This window comes from Microcaecilia unicolor, chromosome 5 (genome assembly GCF_901765095.1).
Source record: "Microcaecilia unicolor chromosome 5, aMicUni1.1, whole genome shotgun sequence".
NCBI lineage: Eukaryota > Metazoa > Chordata > Amphibia > Gymnophiona > Siphonopidae > Microcaecilia > Microcaecilia unicolor.
In genome coordinates this window covers 110,481,655-110,504,366 of record NC_044035.1, presented here as the reverse complement: position 1 = coordinate 110,504,366, position 22,712 = coordinate 110,481,655, and the positions used below count along the sequence as shown (strand labels likewise).

The following is a 22,712-nucleotide window of genomic DNA, read 5'->3' as shown; positions in this document are numbered from 1 at the left end:
CTTGTGAGCCGGTGCGAGCCGGCTCCAGCACACCACTGTATGTGCCACTGAAAATATGTGCAACTTTGGCCAGTTATACTTTTAAGAAGTTAAACAATGGCTTTGCTGATGAATATTGACTTCAATGTGCTCTTGTGAAATGCTGTTTATAGAGTACAAGGGAATTTTGCTGTATGGTCTGACAGGTACATATTTTAATTAGTAACTGAAGTCAGGTTTAGAGTCTCCTGTACATTTACCTGGGATAGTTACATGCCAGACAAGGACTGGATGCAGAAAACAGGCAACAGACAGCAATACATAACCCAGGAACTTCTGGAAACCTCCAAGCCTTGCTATTTTCCTCCAACACACATACATCGTAGATTCTGATTGGCAGCTGAAAGACAAATATTTTCTTTGTTTAAGGCAGTGGTTCTCCACCCTGTCCTGGATGTATACCTAACCAATCTGTTTTTCAGGATATCCTGAATGAACATTCATGAGATATGTTTACTATACTCGTGCATTCAGACATCTCATGTGTGTTCATCATAAATGTCCTGAAAATCAGTGTAGTGTGCGGTGGTGGCGAGCAACTGGGCACAGCCCAGTTGCCCGAATGGTCAGCTGCCCCTGGTAGTTGTAGATAGTTTGTCTATTTGTGGAAAGGGCCTAAACTTCTTCATAATTTAGGTTTTATCACTATGGAGCCCATTTGCTAAGCTGCAGTAAGCACTAATGCGTGCTTACTGCAGGTTAAAATGCACTATTGTGGGGCTCGCTCAGGCACCCTGCGGTAGTTTTTGCATGTGCGTGTGCTACCCATATGCTAAAAAAATAGTTTTAAAAAATTTTTTAGCTCTGGGGTGGGTCTGGGATGGAGAGTAGGGGTGTTCTGCGCTAATCAGCGCAGCTACATTGCCGTGTGCTAACCGATTAGCACATGAGTGCTTACCACCCACAAAATAGGTGTCGGTAAGTGCTCGCATACTAATCATCATGTGCTCATGGGAAAATTAGCACGTGGCCATTATTGCTGAAATAGAAAAACTGGCCATTTAGCGACAGCGTTAGGAGTGGCCTTAGGGTGTGGTAAAGACCTGCTCTGGAGTAGCACAGGCCACTTTTTAACGCTGCTTTGTAAAAGGGCACCTTCGAATGGTGCAAGACATAAGCAAATGGAAGAAAATTAATAAACTTGCTGAGTCCGATGGTTCTTTATCTGTTATCATTGCCTAGATTATTGTGTTTGTATGAGAACATTTGCTTAATCAAGCACATTATTTTGGATGACAAGGTGTCGGACTATAACCTGCAAAAAGCAAGCTTAGGTTAAGTACACATTTAAAAAAAGAACAGTAATATGTTAATGTTGCATGCAAAACAGTATGTTACTGAGATCGGAGGATATGCGTAGTCTAAAAATATGTCATTTTCTATTATTCTGGCTAAACAAAAGGGATTTTATAAATAGAATTTTCAAAGAATTGGAATTATACTTTGCTGTGTTCTTTTTCTGCGCTCATTAAGTTCTGCTTTGTAATTGTATGCATAATGAGAGAAATGAAAAAAAAAAAGAAAAGAAAAAGGATTTAGATGAAATAGAAAACATATCTTACCTAATTAAGGCCTCTGTTTACTCACATCATATCATAGCAGGTTTGTGTGAGCTTTCTACCACAGGAAAATTTACCATGGGATTCTCTAACCTTTAGTGCCACAATAACACAGGCTAGTGAATCCTGCAGTTTTTAGTCAGGAAAAAAACAAACCAAGCATGAGTGACCTCTCATGTCCAGCCATTTTGGTCACTGAAAAAGTTATGAGGGGTGGGGGGGGGGGGGGGGGAGGGAATTGCCATGTACCTGTAGAATCCTGCAGTTATTTTTGGTTGTATGTTGTTGGAGCCAGGAATATTACATGTTCCTCGTCACAGCAAGATCAAGAGAAGAACATCAAGTTGGGCCTACTATCTTTCACAGGGCTTATCCTGCCAGTCAAAAAAAATAATTGCTCCCCCCACCAGTCCTATCTCTAACAGGTGGGCTCCTCCCATCCCTGATCTCCAATCCCTCATCCTTTATAAAATATCCAAGTTAAACTCCTCCCCCACCCCTTTGATCAATTTTCAAAATAAAGAGTGCGCCCCTACCACCCACCTGATCCCTTTGTAAAAATGTTCAAGTCCCCTCTGCTGCCCCCAATCCAACCCCCATCCTATCACCTACCTGACCCTTAGTGTAGTAATACAATACTACCACTAGGGTTCTGTGGCTGCCAGTTTGGAAGTGGCCACAGCCACTGATGCAGGAGCAACTGGGGATTGCTTCTGCTCCCCACTAGCCACTAAAGAGACCCTGGCAGTTGACAAGTAGGTGATTGGGGTTGAGGGTGGGTCAGGGGATGCCAGAGGGATCTCAAATTTGTACAGATTAATCAGGTGGGTGGTGGAGGTTCTGGAGGGGCTAAAAGGAACTGGGGTAATGGGTGTGGCCAGTGAGGTGCTTTTTTTAAATTTTAGAATGGATTGGCTCTGAGGGTGGGACTTGAATATCTACAGGAATGGGGATATTGGAGAACAAGATAAGTGTGGATACGGGGAGGCCCACATTTTTGTAGAAGGGATTTGGGAGTGGGAATGCTATTTTGGGTACATTAGTGGCCCCTTTCAGATGCTCCACAGTGCATTGCAAAAAAACTCCAGATATTGTTAAATTTTAATGGATGATGCAGTTTCTAAAGTTTAATGCAAACTGTGTTATTCATTTGACATAAGCTGCTTGCTTTAAACTTGCATTAGACTTTAGAAACTGCATTATCCATTGCTTTGCAGCTCATTATTATTTAATATGCATTGTGGTAAAAAAATCCTGTGTTAATCTGAATTATTTTCATGGGAATGTGTGCACTTATCTGCAAAAGTGCTAGCATGGTGCCTAAGTGTTATTCTGCAAATATCCACTTAACTGACAAAGCATGCATTTGCAAAGGGGGGAGGGGGCACACGTGGGCAGGACATGCATGAGCTCCCACATATGTGTGTACCTTAACCTGTAAGTTACACATCCCCCTTTTGCATTTAGGCATCTGCACCCAAGTTTCATTGTAAGTGGGTAGGAGCCTTGCTTGGCCACTTAAACTATGCAGAATATTGATGCCTGGGTGCAATTCTTCTACCTGTGCTCTCTTTCACTAACCTCACCCCTTTGATGACACTGGCAGGGGCTTAAAATTTATAGGCTCCTGAGATGTCTTGCTGAAGAGATGCGTCTAAGGGGCACACCTTTTAACGTGCTCCTTTATGTGACTTCTTTTGCATAATGTCATTGGTTTTAAAGATTTGTAAGACATTTTGAGTATTTTAAGATGTTATTACTGGCTCTGAAGACTATTTCATATTATATTGAACCAGTATTGGGGAGGAACTATTATAGAGCAGTTAATTATGAAATGGGAAGAAATAGGTTAAGGAGGTTGGCATTGGCAGACTACTGGTAGATTATCAGACATAGGGAACAGTCCGAATTTGGCTAAGAAGACATATTGGGCTAATGAACAGCGAATATATGAATGTGCATTCAGTTGTCTCAAAGGCTATTTTTATGAGAGCTGTGATTATGAACTATGATCTAGGTTTATTGTATATCACTGAAACATGGCTCCCCAATGGGAATGGCCCGATATTGCTGGAACTGTGCCTGCCAGGGTATGTAATATCCTGTATCAGCTGAGAACGATTAAACAAGGGGAGGATGTGGCAAATGTTTTTAAAACATTTTGAGACTTTTTAAAGGTTTCTTTTTCTAAGACCACACAATTGTGATTGACTATTGATTAAGCCTACTTCTGTCTCAATTCCAGTGATTTTGGTAATTTATAATCCTACTAGTAAAAAAGCCCCGTTTCTGATGCAAATGAAACGGGGGCTAGCAATGTTTTCTTCTGTGTGCATGTGGGAGTGTGTGTGTCCCTGCCCTCTGGCCTCTCTCCCCTCCCCCCTCTGAGTCCTTCACTGTTACAGCGATTTGATTTTGTGCTCTGCTGTTTTCCTTCACTGACTGTGTTATAGAGAGGGCGGGGCAGACACTCATAGGGAAACCGGATATCTCGCCCCCTTCACACTTCCGGCTGGAGGCTTCATAGAACGTTGGTGTTGTTTTTTATATAGAGAGATAATTCTAAATCCTTAGGCCCTTATTTATCTTGTCTGTCTATCTTGAGTAGATCATAAGATCTGTCGAGCAGGGACTGTCTCTTACATGTTTGTGTATAGTGCTGCATGTATGTACTGGTATTATAATAGTAGTAGTAGTAGTAGTAATGTGGCTCAGAAGAGGGATGGAGTGCTGATGAATTTTTGAAATGAAGTTGTTAATGAAAATACTAGACATTATTATATTAGTGACATAGTAACAGATGGCAGATAAAGACTAATATGACCTACCCAGAATGGTGACTAGAGTCATACCTGCTGCTCTGTGTAAAACATGCGGGTTACATCCTCTGTTGCTTTGTTTAGGACTGTAGCTGCCACTCCATGCTGGTTACACCTCTCTATCTCTTTTTGATTTGCAAAAGTAATTTGTTTTGTGTTGATCCTACCTATTTGCTATATAAGGATCCTCTGTGTTTATACCACTCATTTTTTTTAAAGTCTGTCACTGTTGTTGTCCCCATGACCTCCACTGGGAGGGCATTCTAGGCAAACACCACGTTTTCTTCAAGTCATTTAGGGCTGCATTAATTGAGTGATTCATCATGCAATTCAAGGTATGTTATTTATTTTCATTCCCACTGGGTAATGGAGGGTTAAGTGACTTGCCCAGAGTCACAAGGAGCTGCAGTGGGGAAAAAAACCCATACTTTTAATCGTGCAATTAATCACAATTAAAGCTTTAATTGAAATGCAGCCCTATTTTCAAGTATTTAAATATCTGTATCATTTCACCTCTGTCTCTCTTCTTCTATAACACATTATATTGCATTAAAAGATCTTCAGTTTAATTTCTACAATATCAAATAAACCACTCATTAATATGCTGCTGATATTATGAAGGAGGAAAAGACTTCAGATGCTCAACCTTCTCTGTTTTCGATAGAAATAACAGCACGTGGTTGACCCCTACAATATCCATCATCGAAGGGGTTTTCTTCTGGAAGTGGATATCGGGCGAGCTCCTCATCAGTCAAAAACCTCCAACTTGTAATCACTGATATGAGAACACTGTTTGTGGTCGCATATGTACAGAGAAATAGGCTGCACTTATCTGAGTTTGTAGCAATTGCCTGGCTGGGGACGCTCTACAGCAAGCCTCTGTTTTGCTTTGAGCTTCTTAAGGAGCGAAGTCCACCGCCTTGCTAGGTACTCTGAAATAATGCATATATCTATAAGCATTGAGGGGTAATCAGGGTTACGGTTACAGAGTAAGGTTATAAATCTTATGTAATCTTCTGGTTGCTTACCTAGTAGTGTTCAGCCTGCTTCCTAACTGGAAATAGACAGCAAGATGGCCGCCGGTATTTAAATCAGTGTTAACAAACCGCACCTCCCATTATGGAGGGTCTCATATTAATGAGTGGTTTATTTGCTATTGTAGAAATTAAACTGAGGTTCATTAGCAGTATACCATCAGTAGTTTGAATTAAAAAGATCTTACAACCCACAGTTACCATTCAGGTTCAAAGCAGCTAACAGTAGGAGCAACTAGACAGTAACTAGGAATTACATTGAAATAAAAATTATTATAAAATCAGCACAATGAATTAAAAGATGCTGACTAAAACAACAGTAACAACACCAACATGATAAATTAGTTAAAATGTACCCATTATGTAAGTCTGTAATGATATAATAAAATTATATCAATAACCCACAATTCTTCCTTTAAAACCCAATCTTTAAGTTCCCAAAGCACAGAGCAAAATAATGTTCACTTACCAGAGAAATGTCCTCTTCTCCCAGAACTTCTCTATATTCTGTCTTTGCTTACACTCTATACTGTCTATTAAAATGTTTTATTCTGTATTGTGTTGATACTGTAATGTAGCATATTTTTACTGCTGTAATTGTCTATTGCTTATGTTTGACTTATTCATGCTGTACACCGCCTTTAGTGAATTCCTTCAAAAAGGCGGTTAATAAATCCTCATAAATAAATAAATATTAAAAATGTCATAACATGCACCATTGAAATCATATGCACTTAAAACTTACATATATAACTAGAGGTGAAATGAAAAGCCAACATACAAAAGAAATGTTTTACAAAGGTGTCACCTACTTATTCAAAAGCTGGTTGGTGTTGTTACTGCATTTGTATTTATCATTTTGATTATCTCTCTTATGATTTTACTAACGTTGGAGTCCTTTTACTAAGGTGTGCTAACAGATTTACCCCCTGTTTACTAAGCTTTGCTAGCACCTGCCGTGCGCTAATGCCGACACCTCATTCAATTTGTCAGCATTGCCACACGGCAGCTGCTAGCACAGCTTAGTAAACAGGGGGTAAATCTGTTAGCGCACCTTAGTAAAAGGACCGCATTATGTTTTATGTATTTATTACCAGTCACTATTTTGCCCCTGAAGCAGCCTTTAGGAGGGAAAACATAGCTGTGTTGGGCACTTTAATGTTGTAAAATTATTGTGGTGACTAAACTTCTGGTGATGGACATTCTTCATTGCTCTGCTGTTTCTTGGTGACAGATATCCTGTATTGATCTGCTTTCTGTTGCCACCGTTCTGGATCTTGCAGATGGTTTGCCTTGCTGCTTCTAGTAGATTTTCCCAAGTCCATCTCAATAATGGCTCATGGACTTTTCTTGTAGGAACTTGTCCAAACCTTTCTTTAAACCCTGGTAAGCTTACTGCTTTTACCACATTCTCTGGCAAATGAATTCCATGGTTTATTTGCATTAAAGCTTAACTGCCAAGCATGTTCCATGGCTCAGGGACTGCTGTCAGTTATGTAATTTTATATTCTGGTTTTAAACTTTAAGGCTCCTACACATGTTAAGGACCATATCTGTTAGATTTTATTTTTTCCCCAGAATGTTGTTATGTTTACGTTTATTTTTATTAAAACTTAGTATACCGTCCTTTCTGGACAAGCAGGTCAGGGCAGTTATAAGCATATAGGACTAGATTCTATATATAGCACCAAACAATTGGCACCAAAAGAAATCACGCTTATCTTTATTCTATAAGCCCCACCTAAATTTAGGCGCGGTTTATAGAATACACGTAGCTTCCATTCCTGTGACTAAATTTAATCGCAGCCGTTTACACCAACTAAAGCCTGGTGTAAAAGTACACGACTAATTTAGGCGCGGATCAAGCATATTCTGTAACACTGCATGTTTTCGAACACCCATGACCCATCCATGTCCTTCCCATGTCCACACCCCCTTTTGAGATGTGTGTGGTACGATTTATATGCATCACTTTACAGACTATACTTAGCAACTTATGTGTATAAATCCTAATTAGTCCCAGTTAGTGCTGTTAATTGCTTGTAAACATCCAATTTTCAGCGCTGATTGGCTTGTTAACCAATTAAGTTCTTTCTGCTGATTTGTGTACAGAACTTTAGTCACCATTTATAGAATTTGGGGGGTGGTGTCTGACTTAGCAGTAGCAAAGCATGGCACCCCATATTAAACACAGCACCAAGGTCAACGAAAACAAGGTACCCCATTCCTCAATGATCCAAAGAGGCATATTTTCAAAGCAGTTAGCCTTCCAAAGTTCCATAGGTTTCTATGGAACTTTGGAAGGCTAAGTGGTTTGAAAATATGCCTAAAAGTGTCTCATGTGTCATCCAGTAATGGCACAAACCCTGTTTCTGTGGTAAAACCAGCACCACTTCTTCCGGAGCTGGTTTTCATAAAAAGACCATACCCCGGAAAGGTGGTCTTATCTGTTTTGGCCAAAATAGCAGCAAACATTTGTGTGAAATAATAGCTTTAAAACTTTTAGGAAATCTCATGGCTTAGTACCTCAGCCCCACAGTTACAAATGTGTTTCTACAGCTAGAAATGATTTGTTGACAAAAAGTATTACACTGTAGTTTTTAAGTCTGAGCAAGAGTAAATTTGTACCTGTTTGCATGCATACAAATTGTGGGAAGTCCGAGTTTCTGATTGTTTTGAGTGAGCTGAATATTTTTACACTTCTCACTTTGCATATGTAGAGGCAGCTAAAGTTCTGCTTGTGCAACAGTTCCAGAACCTTCAATAGAAGCAGTTCTGACCTTTCACTAACTACAGAAATTCCAGAACAGGGGCTGTGCCTTTCCTTCTCAACTGACAGGAGGGGAGGATACATCCCTTGGAGGAAAAATGGAGCTCATAAATACCCAGCCCAGAGGAAGGTTTTTGTCTTTGTTTTCCAGCCCCTGACCATTGCACCAGAACCATGCAAGAGACTAAGGCCCCGATGCACAAAAGCAGCCGTAAAATATAGCTGCTTCGCTAAAATCTAGCGAATCGCTAACAGCCAGCAATGCACAAAGGGGATTGCGTGCAAATGAGCTGCACAGATCCCCTTTGTGCATCCTCACTGGACCTCCCCGACCCCACACTTTTTAAAAAATTTACCCTGGTGGTGCAGTGGACCACAACCCCCACCATGACCCCAGACCCTTTTAAATATTTTTCCCCGGTGGTCCAGTGAACCAAACCCCTTCCCCTGCGCAAACACACACCCCTCCCTCCCGCACCCGACACACCCCGCCCCTCCCTGTACCTTTACAACAAGGTGGAGGCAGAAGGGCAGGAACAACAGCTTCTCCCTCCTGCCTCGGGCCTGCCTGGAACAAAATGGTGGCACCCAGACCCTGCCCAGTGCATTCTGGGATTCACTGGGCAGGGCTAAACACCATATAAGGATTTTTTCCTTAAACATTTTTAACCTCCAAGCTGGAGCAGCTCTTTAATAATGGAGAAACAGTCTGGGACTAACAATAACTAACCTTGAGGAGTCAGGAGTGGGACTAGCCTCAGAGCCTACCATGCTGCTGGACTGCTTCCACAGAGCACGGGACCCTGTCCTCCAACACTGCCTGAGAGGAGCAAAAGGAAGAGAAAACCAAGAAGTGCTATGCAAAACCACCTGGAGAAGGGCACCCAAGGTAGACTCTCCATCCTTCAGACATCTCTTTGGAAGGAACCAGCTATACGCTGAGATTGTAAATAGGAAAGAAGAATTAGGAAGAAGCCCATAGCAATTGCAAGTGTATGCAAGTGTGTCCAAGTATGGATTTCTACTTTAAGTATCTTTACTGGAATATCCTAAGATGTAGATAGTTGCTTCAATGGACATGACCCTGTTGAAATATCCAAGTTGTTAGTAAACCTTTCACAGTTTGAAGCATATTTAACTCTGTGGACTGTTTATTGACTGTGAGAAGCTTGCTGAGTGAGTGGATTATGTTCCAGCCACCCTCCTAGATTCATTAGTCCCAGCTCTGCCCGCAAACCATGTGTGTGTAAATCTCAGAGTGTGTGTGTATAGAAGTCTCAGTCAGGACAGACTCGGGGGTTGGAACTAGAGATGGACAAAGTACTGTTGGTGATACATCTCTCCTTTATGATGTGCATTTTCCTACATACAGAACTGATTCACTTTCATTCACCAGTTAAGATAATCCAAAGACCATACATGAAGGAAAAATTAACAGAGCTGTTGAACATTTCCTTTTTGGCCTGGTACTTCTTCTTTTCTTTCCAACTCAGTCAGATCCAATGTTGGGATCCTGGCATCATGAACATTAGAGAAAAAGATCCTCAAGTATTTGCAAATCATTGTATTGTACCCACCCTCTCACTGATCTTAGTCAAGTCATTGTGGCAATAATGCTGGGACTGACGGTCATACACCTGGATTCTTTCCACAATGAGTATTATGTTCTCTAAATCTGACCACTAGGTATTGTCCTTATTGGTGTCTATGATTCCCCCTGCAGCATCCCTAGTCCTGGCTGACATGGGGTGCAGAAGACCAGATCTGGAAACAAAAATAGGGATCTTTCACGTGGCAGTGCCACTCAGCCATCAGGTTGACCTTTTAATTACTTATTTGATTCAGAACTCTCTCCTTCCCCTCTTATATTTTAGAATAGCATAATATTTAGAAACAAATGGTGGAAATAGTTAACTCACTGGCAAAATTAAAGGTACGTCTGGCAGGTCTGTATCTAATTGTTTTAATGTACAAAGGTTCATGCCATACATTTACTTATCAGACTAACTGGTTTCCTGCTTCTACCTTACAACGGTCTATAAACTTTCATGCAGGATTAATTTATACTAGAGTCGCTGAGACTGCCGGGACCTTTCCTTGGACATTCCCTGCATCTTTCCATCTGAACTAGGTTCCCCATCTATGTAATCTAAGCTGTAGTATAAAATGACAGGCAATATGTTGCCAGCACTTACGTGAAGCAAGAAGATAGCAGAAGGTGCAGAAAGAATGACAGCTCACATATGGCAACGGCTGCTGCTGAAAATCTTAAAATATGAAAACAAATGGTGGTATTACTGAAATGGATGAAGGCAAATGGAAACCCAGAACTGTGGTAATATATGTACTTACAGTAAATAGTAGCCCAAACTTTTAAACCGTCCTTGTAGTAGAGTCTCTACTCCCACTCCGGTTAGCACTGTTTTAATAAGGAAAAAAGAGACAAGAAAAACAATGAATTTTATATTAACGTTAATGGAAAACATTTATTATAATGTAATTTAAAAACAGGTGATTATATTCTGCTGGACCACTTTCAGTTCATAAAATATAATTTACCACATACAACCAAGAAGAATAACATTTTCTTCCGGATTTTATATTTCGCGCCTAATGTTCTGCGCTTAAATCTAAATGTATTCAGTAACAATGCGTATAACTTAATTGGCTTAACAAGCCAATCAGCATTGTTAACAGCACTTAATGAGCAACAATGAGCAGTAATTAGAATTTACGCACATAACTTGCTAAGCGTATGCTATAGTGAACTGTGTTTAAATTCTAAAGCATGCAGTTCAAAAGGGGCATGGCTATGGGCGGAGAAACGGGCGTTTCCAAATTTAGGCACGTTGTTATTGAATATGGCCCAGTCCACGTAAATCTACATGCAGGGATTTACGCCACATTTTAATTGATAAATGGACGTGCATAGTTCTAGGCACTGGGCTATCAACTAAGTTTATTTTATATACCACGTATAAATCTTATAGAATGTGCTTAAGTGAAAATGATTTCTGCATGGATTTTCCAGGCGCCATGTATACAATCTCCCCCTTTATGTTTAAAACATCAATTTATGTATTTTTTTTAACATTTGTACCCCGTGCTTTCCCACTCATGGCAGGCTCAATGTGCCTTACATGGGGCAATGGAGGGTTAAGTGACTTGCCCAGAGTCACAAGGAGCTGCCTGTGCCTGAAATGGGAATTGAACTCAGTTCCTCAGGACCAAAGTCCACCACCCTAACCACTAGGCCACTCCTCCACTCTTTAAACAATACAATACTGTTAATAAGTACCTGCAAAATAACCAATAGGTCAATATTCAGCTGGTGGCAGACAGTGTTTTCTTAAATGCTGACCATGGCTGGATATTCAGTGTTGGGCCATGTGTAGACAGGGAGATATGCATGGAGATAAGAGGGTGACAAAGCAGTACAATTTTATGGTTTATAATGGGCTAGAAAACCCAGATCTTTGTTAAGTCCTGTCTGGTGGGTGTAAAAATATTTAATTATTCTGACTTCAAAGGTCTTACGTTCCTGTATTGTTTTAAAGTTCCCTTTTAGGATTCTTACCATAAAATCACTGGTACAGTGTTCTGGTTTTGTAAAGTGTTTCCCCACAGAGGTGACATCCTGGTTGGTACTAGCATTTTTTATATGGTGTCTATGTAAATTAAATCTCTTCTTTAGCATCTGACTTGTTTCTCCAATGTAGCAGCCTTCATTGCATTTTTTTACACTGAATGATATATACCACATTGGAAGATGAGCATGTGAAAGATTCCTTAATGTTGAATATTTTCCTTTGTAAATGACCGTGGGGTCCTGTGAAATGTTTTGGCATAGTTTGCAGCTGGATGTATTGCAAGGATGTGTGCCATTCTCTTCTTTTTGAGTCTGTTTGGAGCTTACTTCTGATTAGCTTGTGTTTTAAGTTGGGTGGCTGTCGGAAGGCCAGCACTGGTGAGGATGGGAATATCTCTTTTAGTAATTCATCCTCCTGGAGTAGAGGCTGAGATCTTTTATGATTTTTCTTAATTTTTCCAGCTCTGGGTTGTATGTCACTATAAGGGGGATTCTGTCTGTGGCTTTCTTTTCCTTGTACTGTAGCAGATTTTCCATGGGTGTTTTGAGGGAGGAGGCAATATTCTTAGAGATTATTTTGGGGTTGTAACCTTTCTGTTTGAAGGATGCAGTCAGGATTCCGAGGTGTCTGTCTCTGTCCCCTGGGTCAGAGCAGATACGGTGGTACCTTGTGGCTTGGCTGTAAATAATGGATCTTTTTGTATGTGAAGGGTGGAAGCTGGAGTTGTGGAGGTAGCTGCATTTGTCTGTGGGTTTCTTGTATATGGATGTTTGTATATAGCCATCGCTGATTGAGACTGTGGTGTCCAAAAAATCGACCTTTTCTGGGGAGTAGTCAATTTTGAATCTGATTGTAAGATGGTATGCATTGAAGGAACTGTAAAATTGTTTCAGAGTTTCTTCCCCCTCAGTCCAAATCATAAAAATGTCATTGATGTACCGGTAGTATTTTAGGGGTTTGGTCTGGTATGTATTCAGAAATGTCTCTTCTAGCTCAGCCATAAAAAGGTTGGCATTTTGGGGTGCTGTCCTGGTGCCCATCGCAGTGCCCATTATTTGTAGATATCATTGTTAAAACGGAAATAGTTGTGAGTTAAAATTAATTTGATTAGTTTTGTCATGGTTTCTGGTGATTATTGATGGTCCAGTGTGGATGGTTTTAGGAGTTTCTCAAATGCAGCTATGGGGAATGTTGCTGTATAGTGATTCTACATCCATTGTGACCAGAAGGGTACCTGGTGGTAATTGCTTGATATTTTTCAATTTATTTAGAAAGTCTGTGGTGTGTTGTAAATAAACTGCCAAGAATGATAAGAACTTTTAAGATAAGTACCATATGTATTATTCTCAGATAGGGAGTCTTTTACTAAAGCGTGCTGACATTTATAGCGCACACTAAAAATAGGTACGCGCTAAATACTAGAGATGTCAGTGTATTCCTACGGGTGTCTCTAGTGTTTAGCGCGCACCTATTCTGATTTTCCAAGATTTTTCACCAACAGTGCAAGAGCAACGTCGACAGTTCCACCTGCTGTGTACAACTCTCATAAAGAAAGGCATAAAATTTATACTATCATACCCTGCACAACTGAGAATCTTATTGCAGGATAAGTGGCACAGTTTTAAAGTTGTATCTGAAGCGAGAGCCTTCCTGGCTGAGAAAGGACAAACAGACGTTGCCTGATATAGGTACAATACAGATTTCAATTGGGAGCTTTTGTTTTAATGAATATGTTAATGAAGTGAGTAAGAGCATTTTGTATGGTGATGGCTGGGGGGGGGCGGGGGTCTCTTGCATCCTTAAAGATCTCTTCTCTCCAAGATAACTAATCTGGGTGAATGGATTGGGGGTGTTTGGGGTGTTGTAGTGGCCAAAGAATGGTTGAGTGGGGGGGGGGGGGGGGGGGGGGAACAGAGAAGTTGTAATATTTCTGTGCCAACAAAGAGATATATTTGGAAATCCTGGGGGTAAAAGTAGAGACGCTTTGATGGGGAAACAGTGGAATGGAACACAGAGATGATCACTTGGGGATCAGCAAGCAGACTGACAGTTCACCTTAGAAAGAATAAACCTGTTTATGTTTTAAAAACACTTTACCAGGATTTCATCTCTTTCCTTACCCTCATCACAACTCACCTCACCGAGGGGGGGGGGGGGAGGGGGTCAGGAGGTTTATAGGTGATTTTAATATGCCAGATGTTGATTGAGGTATCCCTATTTTACAAGCAGAGGGATCCTGGATTCTCTACAGAGGGAACTATTCAGCAATTCGTAATAGAACTCATGTGGGATAGGGTCATACTGGACTTAGTGCTTACTAATGGGGAGAGTGTTTCTGACGTTATAGTAGGTGATCATCTGGCATCCAGTGATCACCAGATGGAATGGTTTAATATTAAGATAGGTGTGGAGAGGGTTCATTCAAAAGTGAAGGATCTAGAATTCAAAAAACCTAACTTTATTTAGACGGGGAATTACCTCAAGGAATTTGCTGTCTGGATGGGAACATCTGGAAGAAGTTGGAAAGCAGTGGGCAAAGGAGTTAGTGTAAGGACAACAAGCTTTTTGTAAGGAAAACAATAAAAGTAAGATGAAAAGGAGGTCACTTTTGTTCTCAAAAGTAGTAGCTGAAAAGATAAGGAAAAGAGGTTAACCTTTATAAACTACAAGAGATCGTAGAAAAAGAAAGACAGGCGACTGACTATCTGAAAAGCTGAGAGAAGCTGGTAGAGGAGTCAGGAAAGCAAAGATGCAAATAGAAGAAAAAATAGCAAATACGGTAAAATGGGGATGGGGGACAAGACATTTTGTTTTAGATATGTTAGTGATAGGAGGAAGTGCAAAAGTGGCACTGTGAGACTCAAAGGTGAAGGGGAGGAATATGTAGAAGCTGATAAAGATAAGGCTGAATTGCATAAGAAATATTTCTGTTCTGTGTTCACAGCTGAAGTGCCAGGAGCAAGATAACAGAAGACAAACACAAATAAGAATGGGGGGGGGGGGGGGGGGGGGGTGGTAGTCCCTGAACAATTTTCAGAAGACTGTGTTCATGAGGAGCTGGCTAAACTAAAGGTGGACAAAGCGATGGGGCCGGATGGCATACATCCAAGGGCACTGAAAGAACTTAGGGAAGTTCTAGAAGCTCTGCTGGCTGAACTTTTTAATGTGTCTTTAGAGTCAGGAGTGGTCCTGGAGGACTGGAGAAGAGCAGATGTGGTCCCTCTCCACAAAAGCGGAAGTAAGGAAGGGGTTGGGAACTACAGGTCAGGAAGTCTGAATTCTGTGGTAAGTAAATTAATGGAAACATTTTTTAAAATAGAGAATAGTAAAGTTTTTGGAATCCAACCTGAGGCAACATGGTTTCACTAGAGGCAGGTCTTTTCAGATAAATCTGATTAATTTATTTGACTGGATGACCAGAGATTTGGATCAAGGGAGAGTGCTAGATGTGGTATATTTAGATTTTAGCAAAGCCTTTGACAAGGTTCCGCATAGATGGCTAATAAATAAACTGAGTGCCCTCAGTATGGGCCCTAAAATGACTGACTGGGTTAGGAACTGGTTGAGTGGAAGGTGACAGGGGTAGTGCTAATATGCCGGGGGGGGGGGGGGGGGGGACTGATTGCCTTTTCAGAAAAACAAAACGAAAAACAGTGCATACACAAGAAACTAAAGGAAATTATTTTGCTGGCACACTCCTAATTATTGTTAGCAATCTTTAATGAATATCAGGAACAGTTGTTGCTCTATTGGTAACAGGCCAGATTACACAATTTCCAAAGCACAATAAAAACAGAAAGTACATTTGAAATTAATCAACAAAACTCAATTACAACATTAGTTATGCTATTGATTTTTTTTTTTTTTAAAGTCTGGCCATTAACCAACATTTGCCTACTTAACATCACCCCTGTTTAATAATTGACAAAGATGAGCATAATACCACAACATCTATTCAATTGCAAGATGCATTCATGTTTATTGAAGTCATAAAATAACTGAGCTGTACCTTGATCAAAATAATTCAGATTGAGAGGGCATGAAATGTTTAATAGTTTTCAAATGTTTACTTTGACCAAAAATATATTAAAGCAACAAGTTATATTAAAAACTTGAAAATTAAATTTATTGTTGTTCTTCCATAAAATAGTCTATCCATGCATTGGTGATGTTGGTTAATATTTAATTTCAAATCCTTCGATTTATGACAATCAGCTTTTGTTTTATTTATTTATAATATCAAACATGTAGAACCAAGCACTATTTCAAGAAACCAATACAGCCCACATCACAGGAAAAAGAAGAGAACAATTAAATAAGAAAATAATAAGGAAATTAGGACAACTAGTCACAACATACCTGGACTAAACTTAAGGTGATGTTACTTCACACCACTAATAATGACAATCAGCTATTAAAAAGGGTAAAAGAATGTCTAGCTCTCATTTCTTTGTCTCTGTGCTAGCTTCATTGCTTTAATACCTATGATTTAGTGTATATGCACCTATGCAGAATAACTGATAGCAGACAATCTGGTTCACAGAATAGCCTGGTACTGGAATTGAAATCACTTTGGTATTGCATATCTAAAGGTGGTTAATCAAGTAGGTAAGCCTTAAACTTTATTTTCTAGCTCCCCGTTTAGTCATAGTAAACCACTTTGGTTGTACCACAGAAAGGTGACATTAACACTCGTGGAGGGGCATTTTTGAAAGAAACGTCTAAGTTTGAATTGGGACCTCTTTGTAAAATGTTCAAATTCGGAGGCGGGGAAAAGGTCATTTTCAAAAAAGATGGATGTCCATCTTTCGTTTTGAAAATACCAAGGACGTCCTTGGATTTGGACATCTTTGATTTTCAGCGATTTTCAAAACCAAAAATGTCCAAGTCTAAAACATCCAAATGCAAGCCATTTGGATGTGGGAGGAGCCAGCATTTGTAGTACACTGGTCCCCCTGACATGCCAGGACAGCAATAGGGTACTCTAGGGGGGCACTGCAGTGGACTTCATAAAATGCTACCAGGTGCATAGCTCCCTTACCTCGTGTGCTGAGCCCCACAACCCCCCCCCCCAAAACCCACTATCCCCAACTGTACACCACTACCATAGCCCTTACAGGTGAAGGGGGCACCTATATGTGGGTACAGAGAGTTTCTGGTGGGTTTTTGAGGTCTCGCTGTTTCCTCCACAAATGTAACAGGTAGGGGGGTATGGGCCTGGGTCCACCTGTCTGAAGTGCACTGCACCCACTAAAACTGCTCCAGGGACCTGCATGTGCTGTCATAGACCCGAGTATGACATCTGACGCTGGCACGTAATATTTTTAATTATGTTTTTTGATGGTGGGAGGGGGTTAGTGACCACTGGGGGAGTAACGGGAGGTCATCCCCGATTCCTTCTGGTGGTCATCTGGTCATTTCAGGCATCTTTTTGTGCCTTATTCGTAATAAAAACAGGTCCGGGTGAAAACGTCCAAGTTTTAGTCATGGACGTCTCTGCTTTTTTCCATTATGGCTCAAAGACATCCAAGACTTAGGAACACCCAAGTTCCCGCCTTCACCACCCCTCCGATACACCCCCTTGAGATTTGGACGTCCTTGTGACGGACTTTCGCTAGAGACGTCCAAAATCGGGTTTCGATTATACCGATTTGGACATCTCTGAGAGATGGATGTCCAAGTACCGATTTATGTCGAAAGATGGACGTCCATCTCTTTCGAAAATGAGCCTGATAGTCACTCTCATCCTCACAGTTTCTTTACTCCTTGTCCTCCTCTCAACTCCAACCTGTCCCTTCTCTGCATCACACACCTGCTATCCCCTGCTCCGCTCACAGATCTTTTCCTCTTCTTCCATCCAGCATCACCTGTATAACCTTCTCTCCCAGTCAACATTTACCAGTTTCTCTACGGAGCTTCCAAGTTACACCATTTCAGGACAGATTTTTGGTCTTACCTGGTTTTGAACTCATATTCTAAAGCAGTGTGTATCTGTAGTCCCCAAATCAACCCATTAAAATCAGTGATTCAGGTCCCATAATGCAATAGGATACGGTTGTTAGAAATCCAGGTCTGACTTAAGATCTCCCACCTAGAACTGGGTAACTTGGTAGCTCTGCCTTTATCAGCCCTTCACCCACTCTTTAACCACTCCCCCCATCTCCTCTTCATTTCTCATTCTCTTTCCCATCCTCTCAGTGTCTCCCCTAAACCTATTCATCAGGCAATCCTTAGCCAACCACCAGGCGGCAGGGATGGAAAGGACAGTACTGTGGGGATGGGAGAAGGGGAGTGAAGAAAAGTGATTCCTGCCTTCCTCTCCCACTGTCTTGCAGCACAGAGCTCTCAGCCCCAGATTAGTCCAAATGTGGGAGACAATACTGGTGATGCTTAAGTACTCAACACAGATTTAGATAGTAACAATTTGCTTTAACCTTCATCAAGACATACAGATGCATTGTGTGGTCCTTCCAATATTCCTCCATTTTATTCATTATTGTGTTTATGTTTATTATTGCATTTGATATTCCGCTATTTCTAATCAAAGGTCAAAGCGGTTTACAAAAATAAAACATCAAGAGAAAGGAACACCACATTTTGGATAGGAAAGAAATCAATCAATCAATCAATCAATCAAGTCAGCAATCGAATCAGTCAATACCAGTTTAAGCATGCAAATGGTGCTTAAATTTAGGCAATGAGATGGACAGTATCTATCTATGACTCCTCCCATAGTTGTATTTTAAATATAACCGGGCTTCTTATGATTAGGGCTTCTTTATTAGGTATTTATAAATTTAGGTGTTTCGTTTCCAGCTAAGTAGGGTTCTTTAAGCATTTAGCTCTTACCTCCTATCATCCAACCTGTCTGTTCTTTACAGGCAAATTTACTGTAGATTATGACTTGATACTTATAGCTGTATGGCTTTTAGTATTGTGGGTCCTACACTGTACAATTCTATCCACTTGGAATTGAGGCAAGGGGTCTTCAAAGCTGCCAAGTTACCCATTCCAAGAGGGAGACTTTTTAGATTTCCTGGATTTCTGCCAGCCTCATCCTGGTGCATTATGGAACCTACAACACTGATTTCAATGGATAGAAACGTGGACTACAAATACTGCACTGTTTTGGGATGTAAGTTTAAAATCAGGACTGGTCAAAAATTCTCCCTCCAGGAATGGGTAATTTGGCAGGTCTGGACCTCATATCAGAAATATAAAAAGGGCCTTCAATATTTGCTTTTCAGACAATTCAGTATCATGAACTAATGAGATTCCCCACATTATTAGAGTTACTGGCATCTACTGTACCTTGTGCGTCTCTGGATTCACAGTATCTATTGGTGCTAAATTATTGTGCAGTTTGTTACACTTATCCTTTGGTGGTGTTCTTAACCCTAGTCTCTTACTCTACCTTTAGAAAAAAACTGAAAACCTTTATATTCGACAATGGCTTAAGTGAATTTGTGAATCATTCTACATGTTTCAAGGCATTCACGATGAAGGCCTTAAGTTAATCGTTTGTAATGTCTATTGAATGTCTTATGTAAAAGTATGTAATTGCAAGAATAGTTTACTGTGAACCGTAGTGAACTCTTTTAGGGGATTCAGCGGTATACAAACAATAAATTGATATTGATAGTCTAAGCTTCTGTTTTTATGTACATTTTTATTTCAATGTTTTAATGTTTATCTTGGTTACTGTTAAAGCAATGTTCTGTTTTATTGTAAACTGCCTCTATATCTCCTATTGTAAGGAGGTACATCAAATTCATTTAATTAAATAACCCCCCCCCCCCCAGTGTTTTCATGCCACGGGAACTGATACAGGTACATTTTCCATTTTTCTGTAGAATCAATTATGTACGTTTGTGTCACAATTCATCAGGGCAGAATAGGCATAAAAATTGAGTAGAGGATACAAGACAGGCCGAGGAGGTGTGAGAGAGTACTAAGTGGAGTTTGTTTGGTCTTTATCCAATAAACACCTATTTAACTTTTTTTTGCATGGGGGGAGGGGGTGTTTATTGGTTAAAAGCTAAAACCAGAAACCCTGTTTATAATCTGTGAAATTTAGGATTACATTTCTGTGTGAAAGAGATGAATAATCTTTGAGTCAGGTAAAAGGTTATCTGTTTGAGGTAAATCATATAGGGTGGATGATTTATAAAATCATTTAGGTGGATGATATCTAAGATTAAGAAATGAAATGAAATGGAGGATATGCATGAAAAAACATGTAAAACCATTGAAGTGTGTTTTTTGGAGAATCTTGCCTATTTGCATTTTTGTACGTAGGTCTCCTGTTATTTGCAAAATTAAGGGGCAAGTTATCAACGTATGCTACCGTTAAGAAGTGTTACTTTATTGTTAACCCAAGTTATTAGCAACTAGGCCTCATTGCATAAAGTGGGACCTGTGCTAGAAAAGCTTGAGTTACTGGTAAAATAACACATCTTAATAGTAGCCAACTATGCCTGTAAATTTCTTCTTGATAACAAATTAAGGGCCTCTTTTACACAGCTGCGCTACTGATTCTCGGTGCGGCAAATGAGAGGAAGCCTATTCAATTCCTATGGGCTTCCTCTTATTTGCCACATGGAAATCACTAGCGTGGCTTTGTAAAAGAAGCCCTAAAATGTGTCGAACCCTGATATTCTCGCACAACTTTGCTTCAAAGCAATCAAGCTTTCTCTAGTATTGTCATGAAGTTCTTTTTGCTTTGCAGAATGTTAACCATGGCTTGCCAAATATTTATTTACACTTTTATAATACATGAAAACTTTTCAATAATAACAAACAATGCGGTGCTTTTACTAAGCAGTGATAAGCACTAATACATACTTCCTATTCCAAAATGTACTATTATGGGGCGCGCTCAGGTGCTCAACAGTAGTTCAGGCATCTGCACACGCTTTCCTGGTGTGTATTTTGTAGTGCCAAGGCGTGTTTAGGGGGTGGAAAGTAGGTGTCTTAGCACAGCTACATTGCCACATACCAACTGATTAGTGCATGGTGAGAATGTGAGCCCTTTCCACCAACTAAATAGGTGTTGGTACGACTCATGTGTTAATGGCCATGTGCTAATTGGGAAATTAGTTCCAGGCCATTAATGGAAAAAATGGAAATGCAGCCATTTTACAGCCACTATAAAAGTGTCCTCAGTGTGTGGGGAAACCCATGTGCTATTCATAGCACATGGTCCCTTTTAGTGTAGCTTAGTAAAAGGACCCCAATGTCTCTTACAATCAGGACAGAAATAATAAACAATAATAACTAAGACAAAAGACAGCTCATCATCAATAGAAGAAAAGCAACTAAATTAAGCCTTTGCCCAAAAATTAATACCATATTTACTCGATTCTAAGACACTGCACCCCCCCTTTGAATACAAGGGGGAAAAAACTTGATTCTAAGATGCCCTTGATTCGGAGACACAGCCTCTTTTTGCATGTGACAGAATGAGTCCAGATAGGTCCCCAAGATCCCTGGTGGCTATGTGGACAGAATAAGGAATTAGGCCACGTGATGGCAAATTTTGGACCTTGATTCTAAGACGCCATCGAATATAAGCCACACTTACTTTCCACGGATGTCAAAACTGGCAAAAAACTGCATCTTAGAATCGAGGAAATATGGTAGATTCTTTCCTCCCACGTTTAAAGTAGTTTTATGCAGAGGATACCACAAGATGGCAGAGCCTAACCATGTTAACGTTAACTGAAAGTGACCAAGAACTGCTGTCACTTATGCTTAATGTTTAAACCTTTTTATATACCACACATCATAATGTTCTGAGAGATTTACAATTTTGCATATACAAATAAAATCACAATCATGTGATTGTAGAGATTGTAGTGGATTATATTATATGTGGTGTATGTGCTGCTAAATTCAAAGCTTTCAGGATATTTCTATAGCAGCTCATTCTAGTCACAATTGCAGACTAAGGGGCTGCATATGTCTATACAGCATGTATGCTAGACTTGATTCATCTGCCTTCCAGAAATGTTTCTGTGGCTGCTCGAACCTACCTCAATTTACACTATCCAAGTTGCAGGAATGTTAAATATAAATTACTTTATGCATCAACCTTCTCATACATCAGTCCAAAATCTTGGAATGCTCTTCCAAGTCAGCTGAAAGAGACTCTTGACCACCAGCTCTTCAAGACATCCTTAAAGACGTTTTTATTCAAGAATGCTTATCCCACTGCCAATGCTATACCCTAGTCTTCCTCATCCCTATCTTATCCACTTGTACTAACCCCTCCCTTAGACTTTATTGAATCCATTCCCTCCCTGAATTGTACCATTTGTAATATTGTAAGCCACATTGAGCCCGCTTTTGTGGGATAATGTGGGGTATAAATGTACCAAAATAAATAAATAAATATATAGGCTCCTTGGAACTGAAAATGATTCAGAGGTCAATATTCAAAAGCTTGCTGAACAGATATGATAACCCGCTAAGTTTAACTGACTATTTTTAGGTGAAAGATAGAAAGAGACAAAGAAGGAAGACAGAACTTAAAATGAAAAGAAAAAATGAGGAAGACATCAGAAAGTATGAGGAAGCAGAGATGGAGAACAGTCAGAGAAAAGAGAAGATAAATCAAACTGCAGACACACAGGTAGGAAAATTATTTTAAATTTTGGAAAAGAAATACCTGCATTTTATTTTCTGTAGAAAGATAGCTGTTATCTGTCCTTATAAATCCCTGTTGCCAATAGTGTGAGAATAGTCAGGCTGATATTCAAGAGAAGATGTACATTTAAATAAAAGTGATATTCTATAAGTTACGCACCTAGGTGTGAGACCTGCCTATGCTCCACCCATGTGTACACCATCATTGCATTTGCATTCTATGCAGATTGGGCACTAAGTTTGTTAGAATAATG

The 22,712-nt window shown here is 40.1% G+C and overlaps 1 protein-coding gene across 3 annotated transcripts in view; it reads right to left on the bottom strand.

The window, feature by feature from the left end:
• The window catches only part of TMEM72 (transmembrane protein 72), a 78,419-nt gene that overhangs the window by 7,545 nt on the left and 48,162 nt on the right, over nucleotides 1-22,712 (bottom strand). Inside the window, exons 2-5 of one of the 3 annotated variants that reach the window (XM_030203177.1) lie at nucleotides 10,574-10,640; nucleotides 10,417-10,488; nucleotides 8,952-9,041; nucleotides 240-379 (exon numbers count right to left, since the gene is read on the bottom strand). In XM_030203177.1, coding sequence (XP_030059037.1) covers nucleotides 240-379; nucleotides 8,952-9,041; nucleotides 10,417-10,488; nucleotides 10,574-10,640 — 369 coding nt within the window. The remainder of the gene's footprint in view (nucleotides 1-239; nucleotides 380-8,951; nucleotides 9,042-10,416; nucleotides 10,489-10,573; nucleotides 10,641-22,712) is intronic. The other 2 variants (XM_030203178.1, XM_030203179.1) reach the window with 2 other exon arrangements.